Source organism: Helianthus annuus, chromosome 12 (genome assembly GCF_002127325.2).
Source record: "Helianthus annuus cultivar XRQ/B chromosome 12, HanXRQr2.0-SUNRISE, whole genome shotgun sequence".
NCBI classification, from domain to species: domain Eukaryota; kingdom Viridiplantae; phylum Streptophyta; class Magnoliopsida; order Asterales; family Asteraceae; genus Helianthus; species Helianthus annuus.
In genome coordinates, this window is record NC_035444.2 from 33,682,229 (window position 1) to 33,701,804 (window position 19,576).

A 19,576-nucleotide genomic window follows, 5' to 3' on the forward strand; every position below is an offset into this window, starting at 1 on the left:
CACTTGTATGTCACTACGAGGCCAAATGCCACTACAATTTCACTAAGGAATGTATCAAGTATCAAATCGTGTGAAAATGTTTACAAAGATATCATATATGGTGGGTGAATATGCAAAAAAGCTAAGTGTAAATGATGACATATCAAATACATAAACAAATAAAAAAATATATCCATATATAGCTTCATTTTCTCATAAACATATACACAATGAAGCACATCGACATCAAAATCTATATAAATAAGCACAAGCAAACCAAAGACATAAGCAAATAAAAAACAAATCATATCCATATATGAAAGCAAATCGGTATATAGAATTCATATACATAAGCAAAAACAAATAAAAAACCGAAGCATATCCATACACATAAGCATATCGAAGCTAGTTGCGATTACAAAGTACCTGGCTAGGGTTTTATAAACAAGCTCAAGAGTCGAGAGGCTGCAGCCTACGATGGAATGCTTCTAGCTAGGGTTCTAGCAACAAGAGAGGCGAGGACTCAGCGATGATAAGAGTTAAAAAGTTTTTGGTTGTTTTTCAAAACTCAAATGTTAAATTGTTGGTCAAATGATAGTTGTCCCTAGTGTTATTACAATGTTTTAAAAACCGGTAAATACCGGCCGATTATACCAGTATTACCGTTTCCAGATGTAAATCCGGTACGAAACACCCCGGTAAATAAGTGAAACGGCATAAGGTTTGTACCGGCGGTAAAATCTGGTATACCGGTTTGAAACGTAATACCGGTACCGGCCCAGGGTTATTTTAGTTTGGGTTGTTACTTATTTTTATTATATATGTTACTTATCTTACGTAATTTTTATATATTATGATTATTCGTAACTAAAAGTTCTTATTTAATATTGTATGAAACGAAAATAGTTATCATTTGGTTGATGAGGATGGCGATAATAGTGAATTTCATCTTTTATGCGATCGTGAACTTGATGTATTCAACACTGAAATGGCTTAAACATATCGTACACTTTCATTTAAAAGAGGTTGTTGGAAAATTGAATGATTTTCGATTGTCTTTTGGATAATTTTTTATTATGTATTTACTTTTAGATCATCTTTTAATATGTAATCATGTATTTTTGGATTAACTTTTGAGTTGATATTGTAATTTACGTAATTATAGAGTTAGGTAGTCAACCGGTTGAACCGCTCGGTACAACCTGGTTCAACCGGTTGAACCATTTTTTTAGTCTAATCCGGTTTGATTTAAAAACCGGTTTTTAAAACATTGGTTTATTCATAATACATTTAATTAAAATGAGTTTATTCATAATATCGCATCATAAATAAACGAGTTAAACATGATTTAGATATGAGTTAAATGTCATTTTAGTCCCTGTGGTTTGGGCCGTTTTACAAGTTTAGTCCAAATGTTTCATTTTTCACTTGTAGGTCCAAAAAGGTTTCATCGTTGTCATTTTAGTCCACTGGGCTAAGTTCATCCATTTTTTATGTTAACGAGAAGGACAATTCGGTCATATAATGTGGCCGAATTCCCATTCTAGTTACCAGAATTACATATAAAATGACTGAATTGCCCTTCTCATTAATAGAAAAAATGGATGAAGTTAACCAAGTGGATTAAAATGGCAACGATAAAACCTTTAGGAACCCACAAACAAAAAATGAAACCTTTAGACTAAACTAGTAAAATAGACCAAACTATAGGGACTAAAATGAGATTTAACTCTTTAGATATAAACCCAATCCCGCTTAACTTCTTTTATCTTGTGATACAGTAATAAATTGCTATCACTAGCTTTCACTAAACCCAAATCGGAACTGTTTCGGTTATGCTCCGCCGCTGAAACCGTCGTCTTGACCACCGACACCTCCTCGTGAGCCAATTAGCCCTAATTATCGTTATGGAGCTTCCGTTAACCGCCATTAACATCTCACGAACATTATATTCACCTTCACCTTCACTTAACCCTAATTATCGTTCATTCGATGACAATTCCAATTTCATCCGCCAGATCTCTACGAGAAGATTCAAACTCCGTAACAATTCAAAACGACTGCGTTTAATCGAATCGAATTCCGGTAAACATTCTTCTTCTTCATCGATATTGAACAGAGAGAGGATTACATCGGATGAAACCGGAATTGTGGAAGTGATTGGGATTGGAAGCCGGAACGACGCTGTTCTCGACTTCTGTTTGCAGTCGTTGTCGCTTTCGCGACGATTACGGTTCTGGTAAGTCCATTTGTTGCATTTTAGGTTATGAATCTGATGATGCATTGATGCAAATGTATGTACTTAGATGTGGGTTTTAGAACTATGCGTTCATATGCTTACTGTTCTGGTACGTCGATTTGCAGCTTGTTAGGTTATTGAACTGATGTGTTATGTGTATTGCTTATTTGCCTTACTAGTTTTATTTGCATTTGTTGATATTATTAGGTGCAGATGTATGTACTAGATGTGGATTTCAGAATTCATACGGTGATTTGTGATTGTAATTGGTGTATTAAGGAGGAAATGACTCATGTATAATGATGAAATCATGTTGTTTTGGTCGTTTCAGCTGGTTGTAAGTGAACATTTTAAATCTAAAAAATATTTTGGTTCTGGTACATTGATTTGCTGTATCTTTGTTATTGGATTATACGCTTACTTGTGATTGTATTGTTGCTGTATCTTCTGATTTGCTGTGCTAGTTTTATTTGCATTGGCAAAGTTATGAGGTGTGAATGGATGTACTAGATGTGGATTTTGGAATTATGCTTTCATACGCTTGTATGTGATTGTTTGTATATGATGAATTGAAGAAGTGACTCATGTGTAATGATGAAGTCATGCTGTTTTGGTCGTTTTAGCCGTTTTTAAATGTATAGAGCTGTAAGTTATTATAAAAAACCTAAAAAAATATTTGAGGTTGGTTTGAAGTAACCTGAAATGTTGGAAATGAAAATATCATTTATAGAAGTTCTAAAAATTGAAGTTTCTGGTGGCACTAGCATAACTGTTTTTACCTGTAACTGTTTGTTTTGTTGCCTGCTATTGCTTTTGTAGAGTATCATTTAGCTAACTTTTATCATAGACAATCACTCAATCTTGCTTTCTTTTTGTTGATAGTAACATGGGTATTTTATCTAATGATGATGTTGGATATCTCAATAATGAAGAGGGGAAATTAAAACCAAGTTTAAATAGACTTTTAAGGTCTTATAAATGCTTATTATGTATAGCTATTTCTTTCTTTTGGCAGGAATATTATAGTGGAAGAAACATCTAAGGTGCAGTTACAACAACGGTTACTTGGGGATGGTGAGCTCTTGTTTATTTACCAAGTAAAAGTAATATACGGTTATTGTGAGATAAAGCGACAACTTATTTGTCTGCTGGTCAGGTTTGACATATATCGGATTGTCCCACTTCCTCTTTGTTTAAATTGTTTTGATTCAGATGCATAAATTGTTTTGATCATTGGTTTAAAAAGTGAATACGAAGGAGACAAAGAAGATGATACTTATAGAGTTATAGTGAGAGATTGTTATGTTTTTATTGAACTTGTTTGATCATTGGCAGCTTCTATTTTCATATGGAAATTCTACTCTTTTTGTCCTGTAGTGAAATTAATACCTATCTGGATTTTATTACTTAGTTACGTTTGATGTTGTATTTCTCAGATATGAGCAAAACAGGCGTGGAAGAGCGGATGTTCATGGAGTCCTGTTCAAACGCGGTTATACTTGTTTGTACATTCCTTAACTCTTACCTACATGAAACTGTTTTCGAATAAGCCCAGACTTAGATACATGTTTGCTAAAGAATATAGTGAATTTAAAGACAAGTTTCTTTTTTTTAGTGCTCATGTTCTTGTATCTGTGTGTCTCATTTCTTTCTTTCCTCTAGGTGGCTGGGGCATCCTATGGTTCAGATCTTACCACGGTGCATGATATATTTGAAGCAGTAAAGCTTGCAAATGGCTTTAATGTAACCATCATTCTGAAGCCTTTTAGATTTGAAGGACAAAGACGCCAAAATGAGGTTCAATTTTTATGTTTACTTAGTGAAATGTTTAGAAAGACACAAAAATAACTCGATGAAATGATCAGGAATGTGTATAGCATTAGCATATATTGCCCTCTGTGTTATCATCATGTTACAACTTACGACTTCACCTAATGCATGCTTTATCTGCAGGTGAAAGATTTACTCTGTAAACTTGATGGGCTTACAGATTTCTGTATCAGTGAGTATTGTATATTAGATATTTAGATGCCATTCTTTCATTGTTGCTTATTCGGCACATATTTAAATACATGCTAACTTTTTTTCTTCTGCAATGCAGTGGTTGACGCCGATGCACTTCTAGAAAAAGATTTAGTAACTTTAGATGAGGCATTGCAGATTGCAAATAATGCTGTGTTGATGTCATTAAACGCAGTCTCCATTTTGACTTCTGTAAGTGGTCAGCATACTTCGTCTTTAAAGACGCATCATGCCTTTCTGTTCTAACTCTTTGTTTCTATCACTCTCAGGAGTCCAACAGAAAATTTCTGGATATACCACATGGGAGTATGAAAGAACTCGGAGTCAAAGACCTCAAAAAGGTACTGTTTTCGACTGATAAACAAAAACTTGTAAAATTTAACGCCTTTTTGTAACATCCAGGTTAATTACATAAAAAAGTCAATTATGGTCCAATTTCTGTTTCGTTTAACCAACTTTATTTGCACCATAAGAAATCTCTGAACTCTCTAAATAGGTATATTTCTTGTGTGTGATAGTGTGTTTGTTGTCAAACAATAAAGAATACGTTATTTACAGATTTTAGGAAACTATAAGGAGGCAAAAATTGGATATGGGGTCGGTCGTGACATTGAAGCATCGATTGTTCAAGCCATATATGATTGCCCTTTTCTTGGGTCAGGCGTAAAGGTTTGTTGGCTTTAAATACATTAATTGTTCATTATTGTGATATGATTTTTTTTTATGTTAGCTTTAAATACATTAATTCCTCAATTTCACTTTATGAATTTCAGGACTTAACTGGAACTGTTGTATTCATACTCACAAGTCCAGTTGTCATTGACAGCAAGGACATGCATGGCATTCTGGGTACATTTCGCCAAGTTTCAGAATGGGAGGGTGAAATTGTAACTTCAATAGTTCATGAACCAGATATGAGTCCTGGCTCAATTTCAACAACCGTGTTTACTATCGGGTAACTATCAATTATAACATTGCTTAAATGTCTCATTCGTGTCTTTACTCACGGGTCTAATTTTCTTTTCAGTTGTATAAAGCGCGAGTCTTCTAAAAATGATGGCATATTTTCTAGACTGGTCCAACGTTTTCCTTTCGTTTTCAATATTTTGAAGCCACAATCACAGCTGGATACCACTCAAGAAAATAGTTCGTTCGATAGCACATTTTCTTCTCAGGAAAAATATGAAAAGCCAAATGTAGGTTCCATGAATGGTTCTGTTGATGGTTTTCACAATTGGTCTTCAGAACTTCAGTCAATATTGAACAGTGTTACTGATGCAAAAACTCTAACAAGGTTCGTATTCGTTGCTCCATGTTATTAAAAAAACTTGCATTTTTTATCTCCAATGATTGTAAACTTCACTTTTTTTCCACTTTTAGGGATAATGATGTTACAGAACAGAATGATACTGAATTTTCACAAGCCACCTTCTACAGTGAATCAGCCGACGGTATTTGTTATTAACTATAGCTGATTACTGGTCATGTTTAGTATGAGTTGAAACAACAAACATTATGAAAATATGTAATTAGTTAATTCTCTGATTATAATACAGTAATACACTAACTGATCTTAATTAGGGCGCTGTTTGAACCGTTTGACACGGGTCCCACTTTAGGTAAATTTTGATTTGGTCCGTTTGACTAGAAAAGAAATAAAAGACAACCTAATCAGCTTATTTTTAAAAAACCAATTGAAATCGGTACATCTAGGTCAAACACATGCTCATAACAAGCATAACTTACATTTTCTAGGGTCACAAACTCTTCAGAGGGAGCTTCTGATTAACAGAAGGCCGGGGTATCTTTCTACTGAGGAAGCAGCCAATGAGACAAATGATAGTCTAATGATTAACCTAAATACATATAAACTCCCAGTTGGTGTAAAGCCATCAGGCGATCCGAAAGATGGGTTCAATGGCCCGCGGGTCATGCACCCAGAGGGAAATAGTGAACTTAGTAAAAAGAACGAGAATCAGTTTTCTGTTAGTGTGACATTGGATGACCCAGCTGATGCCAACTTGCAAGCACCGTCAGATTTTAGCAGCAAAAATGGAGTGTATCCAGATGTTTCTAGAAAGAATGGATCACTTTCTGCTCGTGCAGCTTCCATGCTGGTGAGTACGCTCTTTTTATGTAGAAATTACTTTTTACGAAAAAATGGAACATCTCATCTTGTGTATTTTTATGTTGAATGCGTTTCCGTTAATTTTAGTCAACTTAGTAAAATGGTATTTGCCAAAAGGCGTAAACAAGTCCAGAGGCTCGAGAACTACTCTGGATCGGCTCGGTTAAAAGCTCACACGAGCCAAGCCTTAACGAGCCTGAAATATAACTTATTTAGTTATTGATCCCGAGCCCGAGCATAAAATACAAAGCTCGTTGAGGCTCGCGAGCCTAAACGAGGCCCAAACAAAATTTTAGTTTTTTTATATATATTATAAGGATAGTGATGATTTAAACTAATAACATTGGTGAGCCGAGCTTTGGCTCGTTTACGAGATATTGAAGCGAGCTCGAGCCAAAATTTTAGTTCGTTTGAGATTGTTCTCAAAATAGCTCGAGCTGAGTTGATCCGAGCTCGAGCTTTGGGTTTTACCCACGAGCCGAGCCTGAGCTCAAATAAGTAGACTTGAACCGAGCCGAGCTCGAGCTTCATAAAATCATGATGAGCCAAGCTCGAGCCTAGTCGGGCTTGGGCTCAGCCCGGCTCGTTTACACCCCTAGCTTTTGGCAACCAACTTATATTAGGCCAGAAAAAAAAAACTATCAACGTTTCCAAAGTTTTAATTTAGCTATCAAGGTAACCCAATTTTCACAGTTTTGGATTTAAGGTAATCTGGTCTGGTAATTGTCAAAATGGTGACGTGGTAGTTGACATGTGGGTAACTTTTGACCAATGACCATATTAGTTTTTACTTGGGTGGGTTTTGCAAACCGTTATCTTAGTTAATTGCCTTTAAAAAGATTAAAACTTTGATGCTTCTTGCTTGAAATAAGTTGGTTACTCAAAGCAGAAGTCGGACCAAAGTTGGATGCCTTTTTATGCAGTTAGCTGACTTTTGGCAACCTTTAAACAGCATTACAGTATGCTACGAATTGTAGTATATGCAATCTGTGATAGATGATATAGATGATCACTTTGATGTTTTGAAAACCTTGAACAGTATAAAAGTTTAAATGTTTATCCTAATGTAGGAATCTGAACGCGAGACACAAAAAAAATGGAATCCCGTGGTGGAAATAAACTACCGTGGAGGAATATACGTGGGGCGGTGCCAGGGCGGTCTTCCTGAAGGAAAGGTGCTTACTTTAGCCCCCATATATAAAAGCGATTTTTTCGTTTCATTTTGTAGGGAGATGCTTAACTTTAAGAAGTATGTTTCATAGGGTCGTTTGTCAATGAGTGATGGAAGTATGTATGATGGGTTATGGCGTTATGGTAAAAGATCGGGAATGGGTACCTTATGCTTCAGCAATGGGGATGTTTTCCGTGGGTCATGGAGAGATGATGTTATGCATGGAAAGGTAAGAATATTATTATTATTATTATTATTATTATTATTATTATTATTATTATTATTGTTATTATTATTATTATTATTATATTATGTGATTTAGGATTTTGTTTTCAGAAAATTTGAGTGGTTAGTATTTATTATTATTATGTAGGGATGGTTTTACTTTCACACAGGAGATAGGTGGTTTGTGAATTTTTGGAAGGGAAAGGCAAACGGAGAAGGGCGGTTTTATTCGAAAAACGGTGATATCTTTTTTGGCCGTTTTAAAAATGGATGGCGAGACGGGCATTTTCTCTGCATTGATGTTAGCGGATCAAGGTTGGTTACATTCATCCACTTCGTTATATTTATGCCGTGCATTTTCACTCCTAATTGAGAATTGTATTAAATTTTAACTATATATTTGAAAGAAATGAAGTAAATAAGTTATAAGATATACAACAAAAATTTGATGTATCACGTTGTCATGTTATTTAATGATTTGCAGGTATGTTGAGATCTGGGATGAAGGTGTCCTAGTAAGCCGTAAGCAGTTGGAGTCTAATGATGGTGATCCTTAATCCCTTTCGTTTATATCATTGTTTCGGTTGTACATTACATTGAAATTTTGACTTGTGCATGTATATATGATGTATCAACACTTGGCCTTTTGATAAATAACCAACCACTGTTTTATTATTCTAGCTTACACCACTAGTTTGCTTACCATTCATGACCAATATTTGAAACAGGGGTGTCCATGGGTCGGTTTTAGACACCAATCTTAACCATCAATTGATTGTTCAGTTTGGTTAATTCGGTTATGTATGGTTCCGGCAGTTCGGTTAATTCGGTTATATGATCACCCTATTATGAAAGTCAAATCAAATATATCCAGACAAAAAGGTCAAATGAGCAAGTCTGCAAGTGAAACTATGATCAAATTGATGTATCCCATTGTCAGATGACTACGTATCAATCGAGGTACAAAAGACGTCAAAACGTCATGGTTCACTTATAAAAAAAAAACATAACCGAACCATAACCTTCTTCATATAATTAAACATATCCAAAACCATAAAGAAGGCGCTAAAGTTGCATAATTTAGACCATTTTCATCTTTGGGCCATAAATAGTCGTGCAACATGCGTATCCATACTAGAAAAAGGATGCCAAAGGAGAAAGACAGCATTTGCAGATACCAAACATAAATTGTAGCAGCAAGCAAATCGCTATTGAGCTTAACTACCAGGTAACTGAAATCATGGAATTCGCTACACTAGACTCCTCAAACGTTAACTTGCTGTCGTAATCCAACTCTCTCACATCCCCTGTAATGTCTCATCACCGCAGTTTGCAGCACAAAAGGACCACAGCAACTGAAACACAATTAAATCAAAATTTTGCTAAAAAGAGAAACGAGTTACTTAGAATCTAATGCATGCAACCTACTAAATATAAAACTACGAATGTAATAATAATAATAATTTGTTTGTAATTGCGTTGCACACAAATTATTGATAGAAGACAAGTAATTGGACAAAACAAAAAAAAATAACCATTTAGCCTATCCAGTGTAGTGTAAGTTGTGCTTTACCTTGTCCCATTGGTCAACAGGTACTGGTGGGGCCGTGAGTTTTCTCTAACGGGTTCTTACGGTCACAAAAAGAGTGTTAGCCGATGGCCTATTTATGCTACCTCAACTAAAGTGTTATTTTACCTCCTAAATTGGATCAGGGCGAAAGAAATTCTTTTGAACCGTATGGTCCTAACCATACGGTATGGAAGGCAGATCCTAACCCTACAAAGCAAGCTCCTGTCACCTTTGGGTTCGTCAGGCAACGGCGGATAAATATGCTCTTCTTCCTTTGGGACCTCTTTAATGGCACCCGAGTCTTTTAAATCCCCAAGATAAATTTGTTCATATAGAATGATATCTGGTGGAACAAAATAGTAACTCCCAAGATAAATTTGTTTATATGGCGTGCATGGGAAGGAAAGATACCATCGGCAGCAGCATTAATGAACAGGGGTGTACCGTTACAAGATGTAAACTGCAGTATCTGTGGAGGATTCAGAACATATATTAGCAAGATGTCAGATAGCAAAAGGGATTTGGAGGCAGGTTCTCTGATGGACAATGCAGCCAACAACCAACAGTTGGATTCGGTCAAAGAAATAATGCAGAGTATAGATAATATGTAGGTATCGGCTAACCGAAAAAAGATAATCCATGCCGTATTCTCGCAAACACTACGGAGCATCTGGAATGCAAGGAACAAGAAAATATTTAAATAACGAGTACAAATTCGTCAAAGATATAAAGGAAAGATCGTTTGAATGGATATCGAAGAAATCGAGGCATTCAAGTATAACTTGGAGAGTTGGAGTGAATGGAGGTATCTCTCAATAAAAAAAAAAAATCTTGGTGGGTTCTTTCTCAATAAAGGTATCTCTTGGTTTCATTGTCTCTGTCCATTAATATTACTATTACCACTACTAATACTAGCCTTGTGTGCTCTACTGAAGTGTCACTACTTTATATTTGCATTGGTTTAAATGAGTAACATCTAAGTTTATAAGCTACTTTAAAACTTCCTTTTTAGAACTATAATGTGCATATTCTGTTATGTACACATGTATGCTCATCCTTACAAGTTCCAAAAGCAATTAATATACACAAATATGGTCATTCTTACAAGTTCTAAAAGCAATTCAGAGAGTTTATTTGTTAAACCGCGTGTAACGCAGGCTCTAACCTGGTACTTAATAAACGATTTTGACCGCCAATGACCGGTTGGTCATTACTAATTTTTGGTCCGACTAGGTGATATTTAATAGGTGAATCATAGATTACCAACTAATCCCGATATTTACAACATTGATCGGCTATACGTATGAAAGTAGAGTCAAATCTCTATACGAATAAATAAAAATAAAATATACTTGGTTGGTTTTCAGCTTCCTCCTTTGATTGTTGCCACTTGTCACTTTTTTAGCTATTTTTTTTTGTCACGGGTCACTTTACTAACCATTCTCACTAAAAATTAGGTTTATTTGTTTAATTTAATAACTTTCACTAATCAAGGAGATCACTATAGTTGGTTCCAAATTTATTGATACAGTTTGTACTAGTTTAGGAGATCACCACCTTAGTTTGCAAATTTTGTCAATGTTTGAATTCAAAATTTACACATTAAACATCATATTGAAAATCAGAGTAGGGTTCCTGCGGAAAGTGTGTTTTTCCTAGAAAGTCTAGGAAGCAATAAGAACGCGACATGTGGCATTGAAGGATTTTAACTAAAAGGACAATTGTGTAATTTGAATATTATTTTAATTATGGATTATTTTATTAGGATAACTAACTAACCTGATAATTATGGAAACTAAATATTCCATTTAAATCAAATTGACAGTTTCAATTTAAATCGTACAAGACGCTGTGTTACTTGACGCTGTGTTTTAACAGCAAGCAGATTTCTTGACGTTGTGTTTTAACAGCAAGCAGATTTCTTGACGCTGTGTTTTAACAGCAAACAGATTGCTGGAGGATTCTTGACACTGTGTTTTAACAGCAAGCAGATTGCTGGAGGATTCTTGACACTGTGTTTTAACAGCAAGCAGATTTCTTGACAATGTGTTTTAATAGCAAGCAGATTTCTTGACGCTGTGTTTTAACAGCAAGCAGATTTCTTGACGCTGTGTTTTAACAGCAAGCAAATTGCTGGAGGATTCTTGACACTGTGTTTTAACAGCAAGCAGATTGCTGGAGGATTCTTGACACTGTGTTTTAACAGCAAGCAGATTTCTTGACATTGTGTTTTAACAGCAAGCAGATTTCCTTGACACTGTGTTTTAACAGCAAGCAGATTTCTTGACGCTGTGTTTTAACAGCAAGGCCCTGTCACATGATCCTTGGAAAACACATGTACCACATACCTACACTCAAAAATGTAGATAAGCCAAAATCAAATACATGTTTTTTTAATGTGTAAACTAATTTAATACGAAAAAGAGTGGTGTATGAAAATAACTTACGTCTCCTTCATCTAGCTGTAAATGTGCTCTCAAATGTTTCCCAGAATTAACAGTCTTTCGATTAATATTAGGGCAGCCAGTTTGAATATCTTTTGTAGATAGTGTTCTTCTTTGGTTCGGTTAGGGAGAGAGAGAGAGAGGAAGATGGGAAATCCCATGATTTTAGGGATTGGTTATTCATATGGCAGTTTCTTGATTGATTTAAAACACTTCCAATTACCAAAATACCCTCACTATATTAAAAGTCTCTAATTATATAACTTAGATATTACGAAAATGCCATCCATTTGATCTAAGCCATTAAAAACACCAATCGGAGGACCCAGATCGCTTCCTAGACTTTCTAGGAAAAACACACTTTCCGCAGAACTCCTACTCTTGAAAATCAATAAAGATCAAAATATTTTGTATTCTTTACCTACTATATCTTTTTATGACTTTATCTTTTAAATCTTCAATTTTTCATGCAAATAATCTATTTATTTGTTGCTCGTGAGTTTCTATTCTCCATATGCATATCTATGTTTTAGATTAGACCTTCGATTAATATAAGAATATTTGACTTGATTCTGATGAAACTATGATTGACATTCTTTGGTATTATAAAAATAACTTACTTTAAATTGTTGACTGTAAAATGATTTTATTTAGCTATAAAAGTTGGTATCAGCTTTGGAAAGTCAAAATATCATTTGAGGTTGTGATTTTTTATGTCTACAACAATCTTCAATTTTGTTGTACACAGGTTTTCAACTATGAATGTTAATATTTTGACTTTGGAAATCAAACTTTTATTTAAGGTTTCATATGTGTCTACAAAAATCTTAATTTTTTAAAGGGTGCTGCTAAGTGTACCTCCTTTTTTACTGAACGTACCCTCTCCTTTAACTTTCACATTAAGACAATTTAAACCCTTTTTTTGTCATTTTGTTATCTTTAATTATTATTATTATTACTAGCATTTACTTTTAAAACATTATTTATTTAAAAAGATTTTTTTTTTGTTATTTGAAAAAAAATCGTTTTCTTATGTTTTAAACTAATGCGAGTCATTTTAGTTTTGAAGTGGGATTTTTTTTTTTTGGAGTTTGAATTTAGTTTGTATAAGCAATAATACACAAAAATTTAAATGAAGGTTTGAAGCCAACCAACTTAATATAGTTTTCGAGTTAAAAGAAGATAAATATATTTGAGAATCACCACTTTAATTTGTAGATAATGATTTTGATTAGTCAATAACATACCCTCACAATAATTAAATTTCAACTTATGTCGATTATTGATTATTGATTGATATTACATGCTTTGATCAAAGCATTTTATTACCTAATGTACTACTAGTTAACGTTTTATTTTCTTTTTGCATTTTATTACTTTTAATAAATAAAAGTTTTTAATTATATTATAATACATTTTAATATAATAATGATAATAATAGAAATAAAAAGATGAGAGAACTAAAATATGAAAGAAATAAAAAATATAAAATCAACTGTATTTTCAAGAAAAGTTCTAAAATTTTTTTATTGTTTAAAAAATATCTTTTTTTATTAATTTGTAGTGACGTTTTATAGAAATATAATAAAATACTAGTTAGATAAAGTGTCTTCAAAAACAATATTCAACTGTATTTTTAGGAAGAGGGCATGACTAGTAAAAAAGGGGGTGCATTTAGCCAACCCCTTTGCTAAAAAGCTTTAGAATAATATAATTGATGGTGAAGCATTATTTCGTGTATTATTAAGAAAACCAGTGTTAGAGATCGTCAGCTATCTGTGACACTATCTAAAGTTTCAAATAAATTAAGATAGATTGAAAATTACCGTTCTTAGATAAAATGGTAAACTTACTAATTAAACATCAAATACTTTATTCAAAGAATTATTTGAAGATATGTGGATTACAATCGTAACTTTTCATTATTATATTTATACAAATATGTAATTTCGGCTATAAAAAAGATCCATAGCGATGCATTATATATTTACATTGTTCAAATTGTGTAGTAAAAAGAATATTTAGAGAGTTGAGAATTAGTTTGACATGTTTAGTTTATAAGTAATAATTCTACTTACAATTTTGTTTTTTTATTCATCATTTTGTTTAGTTTCACTTAAAAACTATATTTACAAAATATGTTAGTTATAACTAACCTAGTATATTAAAAGAAAAGGTCAAATGAGCAAGTGAAACCATATGATCAAATGGATGTCTCCCAAGGTCAGATGACTGTATCAATTTAGATACCAAAGAACATCAGACCGTTACGGTTTGGTTATGAAAAAGAGCATAACCGAACCATAACCGTCTTTGCTAAGCAAACAAATAAACACACCCAAAACCATAAAGAAGGCAAGAGATCTACAAAAGGTTCATAATTTAGACCATTTTCATCTTTGAGTCATAATTAGTAACCCAACAGGTGTATTATACACATACTAGAAAAAAAAAAACGATCCAAAAGCAGAAAAAAACAACATTTGCAGGTACCAACACACACATTGTTGCAGCAGTCCAACCCTTCACAACCAAGTAACCGAAATCATCGAATTCGCCACACCGGATTCTTCAAACGTTAACTTGCTGTCGTAATCCAAGTCTTTCACAGCCCCCGGAATCGCATGAGTCAACCGGAATGGCTTCTCATTACCACAGTTTGCAGCACAGAATGACCACAGCAACTGAAAAACACACAGTCAAAATAAAATTTGAGCTAAAAAAAAAAATAAACGGGTCAGAAGTCACCCAAAGTGTACACTTTTAAGAATGTATTTGTAGAAAGATTAAACAGGCTGCAAACGAACCGAATGAACATAAATGAGCACAAACGAACGTTCAGAAACACAAATGAGCACAAACGAACACAACACAAAGAAACATGTATTAAGTTTTGAATAAAATCGATATCTTTCATTAAAAATATTATGTAGATCCGCCCATAGTATACTCACCTAACATTTATTAAATAATTTAAACAAAATACAATACGTTAATACTTACTAAATTTATTGTTAGTGGGAATTTTGAAGTATTTAAATATAAAATATAGAAGTTAAAGCCCCAATGAACTATAAATCCAAACAAACAGGAACGTTCACGAGCATACACGAACGAACACAACCATTGTTCATGTTCGTTCATTTATTAAACGAACGAATGAACACAAACGAACTTCCCGCCGAACGGTTCACAAATTGTTCGCTAAACGTTCAGTTCATTTGCAGCCCTAATTAAACTACTGTTGTAAGAATATTTTTGTTTGTAATCTCATTAAAAGCTTAAATCATTGATAGAAAAAAAAAGCAATCGTACAAAACAGAAAAACACCGTTTTAACATTTTAACCGTCGAGCGTAAGCTGCGCTTTACCTGGTCCCACCGTTATGATAACGAAAATAAGTGTTACCCGGCTGCCCATTTTCGCTACCTCAACTAAAGTTCTATTTTACCTGAATTGGATCAGAGCGAAAGAAATTCCTTTGAACCCTTCGTCCGTCTGGAAGGCGGACCCCGACCCGACAAACTGAGCTTCCGCCACTTTTGGGCTCTTCAGGCAATGGTGGATAATCATGTTTTTCTTTCTGCGGGACCTCTTTATCGGCACCCGAGTCTTTTAAAACCCCATCACCGCTACCTTCCATCGATAACGCACATGCCAGTTTCATTTCATCATCTTCTTCATTTGTTTCATCTGCAGCCACAAAACCTCATAAATTAATTACTAAAAATTATAAAAAAATTTAAGAGTAGATTGCCATTTTCGTCCCTAAGGTTTGGCCAGTTTTGTGACTTTCATCCAAATGTTTGTTTTTTCGCATCTAGATCCAAAAAGTTTGAAATCTTGTCATTTTCATCCGGCTCGTTAACTTAAAGGGCAATTCGGTCTTTTTCACTTTATGTACAAGCATTTAGCATAATGTACAAGTATTCAAAATACCCTTGCTAAAGAAAAAAGACTACCCCTGACTTAACGAAGAAAAATGGATAGAGTTAACGAGCCGGATGAAAATGGCAAGATTTCAAACCTTTTGGATCTAGATGCGGAAAAACAAACCTTTGGATGAAAGTCGCAAAACTGGCCAAACCTCAGGGACGAAAAATGGCATTTTACTCAAAAGTTAACGTATAGAAATAAAATCAAATGTAATTATTGGACCCTGGATTTTGGGAGGCGAAGAGTGAGAACTCTCTTTTGGACGTTTTTGCGACAAGCTGAGATGATGATCCTTCGGGCTAGCATCCAAAAATTGTAATAAATCCTGTAATTGCAAAAACGGTAACCGGTAATGTATAACTACTAAATATAAAATTATTAAGTAATGATAAATAAAATGATGTACCTCCAATAAACTTTCTGGTTGGATCATTCCACGCCATAAGCGCATTTTTTGACCCGTGATAGGGTCGATTACAAGAGTAACGGGAACCGAATCCAACTTGTAGTATGTAATTATCTTGCTGCCCTCTTCAACGTCATCAAATACCTATACGTAACACAGTTTTCGAATTCATGTAATGATATTTTTCCATTTGGCACACGTATTAATCATGAAAAGATTACAACTTTGACCCGTTAGCCCGTTTGATACGAGAAATGAGTTAGGAAGATACGAACCTGCCAGAAAATGAAATTAGAGCTGATTGTTTGAGCAACAGCCTCATTAGCCCAAGTATCACGGTTAAGCTGAATAATAATTATTTACAAAAAATATTAAGTGACAAACTAGGACTATGTAATGTGTTACGTATGTTGTTGAACGGTACGCAAAATATATACCGTATGTGAGCTGAATTCCCTTGTAGATTGCACGTTCACTATGAGCCATCTGTCGTGCCTGTTAGCAGCTTCTTTTGCCTGACAATGCAGCAAGAAAAATGATATTTTTTTCACAAAAAAATGAACATTCTCGTGTGAATAGTAGACGGTTTATGAACCGAAAAAAATGCCGATTAGAATAGGTTAAAAAAATAGAGGGGGTGAATAGGTAACTTTATCAAAAAGCTAATTAATTCTGTGACAAAAAATAAAAAGAGAAACAAAAATTAGAGGAATCAATAAAATGCCGATTAAGCAAATATTACCTTTTCAAATGGTCCTTGGAACATCAAAGCAAAAGGAGGACGGTACATTGAAGCAAGATTCTCTCGAGAAGGTTGTGCGGCTGATGTGGAACCTGGAACGGCTCCCCAGACTCCGGGCCGTTTTAATTCCTCGTCAAAATTACGAAAGGGAACCGTTGCACGAGGTTCATGTGGAGACACGCCCAATCTTGATCCTCTAAAGATGTAATAAAATAAAAATTAAACGAAATAACATAATAAACAAGCTCTTCAGACATTATTAACGCATGCGTCTATTAAGCTCCATGTGTGATTTCGTAATTAATTTGCATTAATATCAATTTTTTAAGTTTTAAGAAGGTTTTGATACCAAAATCTCATGTTATTAATATACACCATTTTCGACGTCCGTTTTTCTTTAAATGGAACTTGTGATGATTAGCAAATCAACAATTTTTTTTTGGTAACTATGAGAACCCATTATCGGTAAAATCACGGAACCCGCCGATACCCTGCTAGAGGCGAATTACGTTAATCGCAACTTGCATTGAGCAGGTGGCCTCCAAGAGGTTATGATAGGAAACCAGTGGAAGCCAGATTCAAACCGACATAAGATATCTTTTGGTAATAGTATTTTGCGAGTCCCGCAAATAACTCAAGTTGTCATGGAACCGCATAACGACAAAAAAAGTTATACAACAAAACATAATCCGAAAGTGAAAACGAGCAAAGTAGGGCACCTGTGAAGTATTGATGTGTCGTATAGAACGTCTCTTTTAACTGGTAGAGGTGCACGAACCTCGCTTCCATCATTGTCTACAACATTTTCGATTCCCGCTTCATTTTCCGCCACTCTGAAGTGAGAATATGACCCAAGTTAAGAAACTACCCAACCCAACATGTAATATTTTATTAGAAATTTTATGTTTGCTTACCCTAAATTTTGATCCGACGGTAACGCTTCGTTATCTTGTGGCGGAATGTACGGAGATGAGGAAGCACCACCGGATTCCATTTGTACATAATACAATTGAATAGCTTCTTCGAGCTTCCAGCCTGTCGCCTGAATACAAGGAACACCATCATGAATGCCAAAAAAACGTAACGTTATAGGCGATAATATTATACGCATACCCATACAATCACCATAGTGAAAATGTAATATAATTCTTATCCGAGGTCTCGAATGCCGTATATAAACTTCGAAAAATGTTCATATCATTTATGAGGAGTCTTTGTCATACAAAGAAACTTAATTAACACGTGAAATTACCTTCTATATTGAGTTCAAAACAATAATTTTATGATTTTTAATTAAATAAAGATTGCAATAGCATATCATCCACGATCGTCATAGTACTTGAGCTCCGCCACGGTCAGAACTTAGACTCGTAGTATAATCACATCGAGATCCAACAATTTAAAATCGTTAAAAATGAAGAAAAATGATTTTTTTTATTTGATCAATTTAAAGGCAAACCTTGAACTATTCAAGTGAAAACATATATATAAGAAAATGTTACAAATTTACACCAACAAAATACCATTTTTAGTACTTATGCAGCATGAAATAGTAATCAATCTTCTATATAAAACTTAAAAAGCCAAAATGTATCAATCTTTCACAACCGATATCAAAGCAATATTTTCAAGTCGAGTTACAAATTTCTTTACTTTTGCACAACAATCAAATAAGAGTGATAGACCCGAACAACAAATCGATCACACGAGAACCAAACAACAAAGCAATCACACAAGATACATAATAAGTTTTTTTCATAAGACAATTATAACATTTTAAAACAAGCCAAAAATTAAACCTATATAAATCCTCTACAACTATAGCCACAATTCATATGCCAAAAAAACTGAAAAAAAAAAAAAAAAAAAACCTACAAAATAAATCAACAACAAGATTGATGCTTTGCATCTGATCAACCATCAGAAAAAGCCCCGATTTTGGTTCTTAAATTCAACACCCACAAAATGCAGTTCATCCGATCACACATTCACTTTCAATTACCAAACAACAACACAAATTAACTTCCAAAACCAACATCAACATTTACGCAAACACAAACATAGTTAAATCACACATCAACCGATCAATCAAACCACCCAATTCAACAAATTGAACAAAAAGGAAGAATCAAAACCTGCAAGAACTGTGTAGCGGATTCAGAGGTGTGAGCAGAAGTAATTTCAAGAAAAGTGGACACCATTGTTTGCTTCTCTGCTTCAGACAAAAACCCACCACCCTCCATCTCTGATTAATGTTGAAGAATGAAGAAACTTGTGTAGATCAGTGGGTATAGTTGAAACGGTGATGACCCAGATGGGATTTAGGGGTCAATTTGGATTTGGGAGAAGGGTTTGATTTGATTTGATTTTGGATTTGGGGGTTTATTGGAATTTAGACCGACCCAAATGTTATACTGCTGATGCTTGCTTTTCTTGTGTGTTGTAATGTAATCTTGATAAAAAACCTTTTTCCCCACGTAAAAAGAAATCCCTTTTTCTTGTCTAATTTTAGACGTATCGGTCATCATTGTCACCCAACCATTTCTAGATTTTCTAGTATAAATATGTCATACCAGTATTCTAGGATTTAGTGGTTGTTTGTTTATCTCTTTAATGAGGCTTTTAATGAATCAGACTTCTTACTGGTTCAGTACTTAATGGTTTTGTTTAATGAGTAGATGTCTGAATAGTTCAGACATTTGCCTCTGAATGAT

The 19,576-nt window shown here is 34.3% G+C and overlaps 2 protein-coding genes across 2 annotated transcripts; one reads left to right on the forward strand and one right to left on the reverse strand.

Annotated features, from left to right (window-relative positions):
• Positions 1 to 1,761: 1,761 nt before the first annotated feature.
• Positions 1,762 to 8,442, forward strand: LOC110894603 (protein ACCUMULATION AND REPLICATION OF CHLOROPLASTS 3). Its single transcript, XM_022141820.2, has 16 exons — positions 1,762 to 2,218; positions 3,234 to 3,292; positions 3,655 to 3,719; positions 3,881 to 4,015; positions 4,172 to 4,220; positions 4,320 to 4,432; positions 4,510 to 4,581; positions 4,799 to 4,909; positions 5,014 to 5,195; positions 5,268 to 5,534; positions 5,621 to 5,691; positions 5,996 to 6,357; positions 7,439 to 7,543; positions 7,631 to 7,768; positions 7,913 to 8,079; positions 8,249 to 8,442. Exons 1-16 carry the CDS (start codon positions 1,887 to 1,889, stop codon positions 8,319 to 8,321), a joined length of 2,301 nt encoding a protein of 766 aa, XP_021997512.1. The 5' UTR covers positions 1,762 to 1,886; the 3' UTR covers positions 8,322 to 8,442.
• Positions 8,443 to 14,139: 5,697 nt separating this feature from the next.
• On the reverse strand, positions 14,140 to 19,388 carry LOC110894602 (plant UBX domain-containing protein 7). Its single transcript, XM_022141819.2, has 10 exons — positions 18,998 to 19,388; positions 17,777 to 17,904; positions 17,582 to 17,695; positions 16,863 to 17,058; positions 16,558 to 16,635; positions 16,396 to 16,464; positions 16,121 to 16,264; positions 15,937 to 16,039; positions 15,230 to 15,471; positions 14,140 to 14,462 (listed from the first exon to the last, which is right to left on the reverse strand). The coding sequence occupies exons 1-10, from the start codon at positions 19,103 to 19,105 to the stop codon at positions 14,304 to 14,306; spliced, it is 1,341 nt and encodes a 446-aa protein (XP_021997511.1). The 5' UTR covers positions 19,106 to 19,388; the 3' UTR covers positions 14,140 to 14,303.
• Positions 19,389 to 19,576: the final 188 nt, after the last annotated feature.

Excerpts from the sequence above, each read along its gene's own strand:
- LOC110894603 (XM_022141820.2), top strand. The coding sequence starts at position 1,887 with ATGGAGCTTCCGTTAACCGCCATTAACATCTCACGAACATTATATTCA. Across the intron at positions 4,910-5,013 it reads TTCTTGGGTCAGGCGTAAAG|GACTTAACTGGAACTGTTGT; the intron begins GTTTGTTGGCTT and ends TATGAATTTCAG. Across the intron at positions 7,769-7,912 it reads ATGATGTTATGCATGGAAAG|GGATGGTTTTACTTTCACAC; the intron begins GTAAGAATATTA and ends ATTATTATGTAG.
- LOC110894602 (XM_022141819.2), bottom strand. The coding sequence starts at position 19,105 with ATGGAGGGTGGTGGGTTTTTGTCTGAAGCAGAGAAGCAAACAATGGTG. Across the intron at positions 16,636-16,862 it reads TCCAAGGACCATTTGAAAAG|GCAAAAGAAGCTGCTAACAG; the intron begins GTAATATTTGCT and ends CTGCATTGTCAG. Across the intron at positions 15,472-15,936 it reads TTCGCCTCCCAAAATCCAGG|ATGAAACAAATGAAGAAGAT; the intron begins GTCCAATAATTA and ends TTGTGGCTGCAG.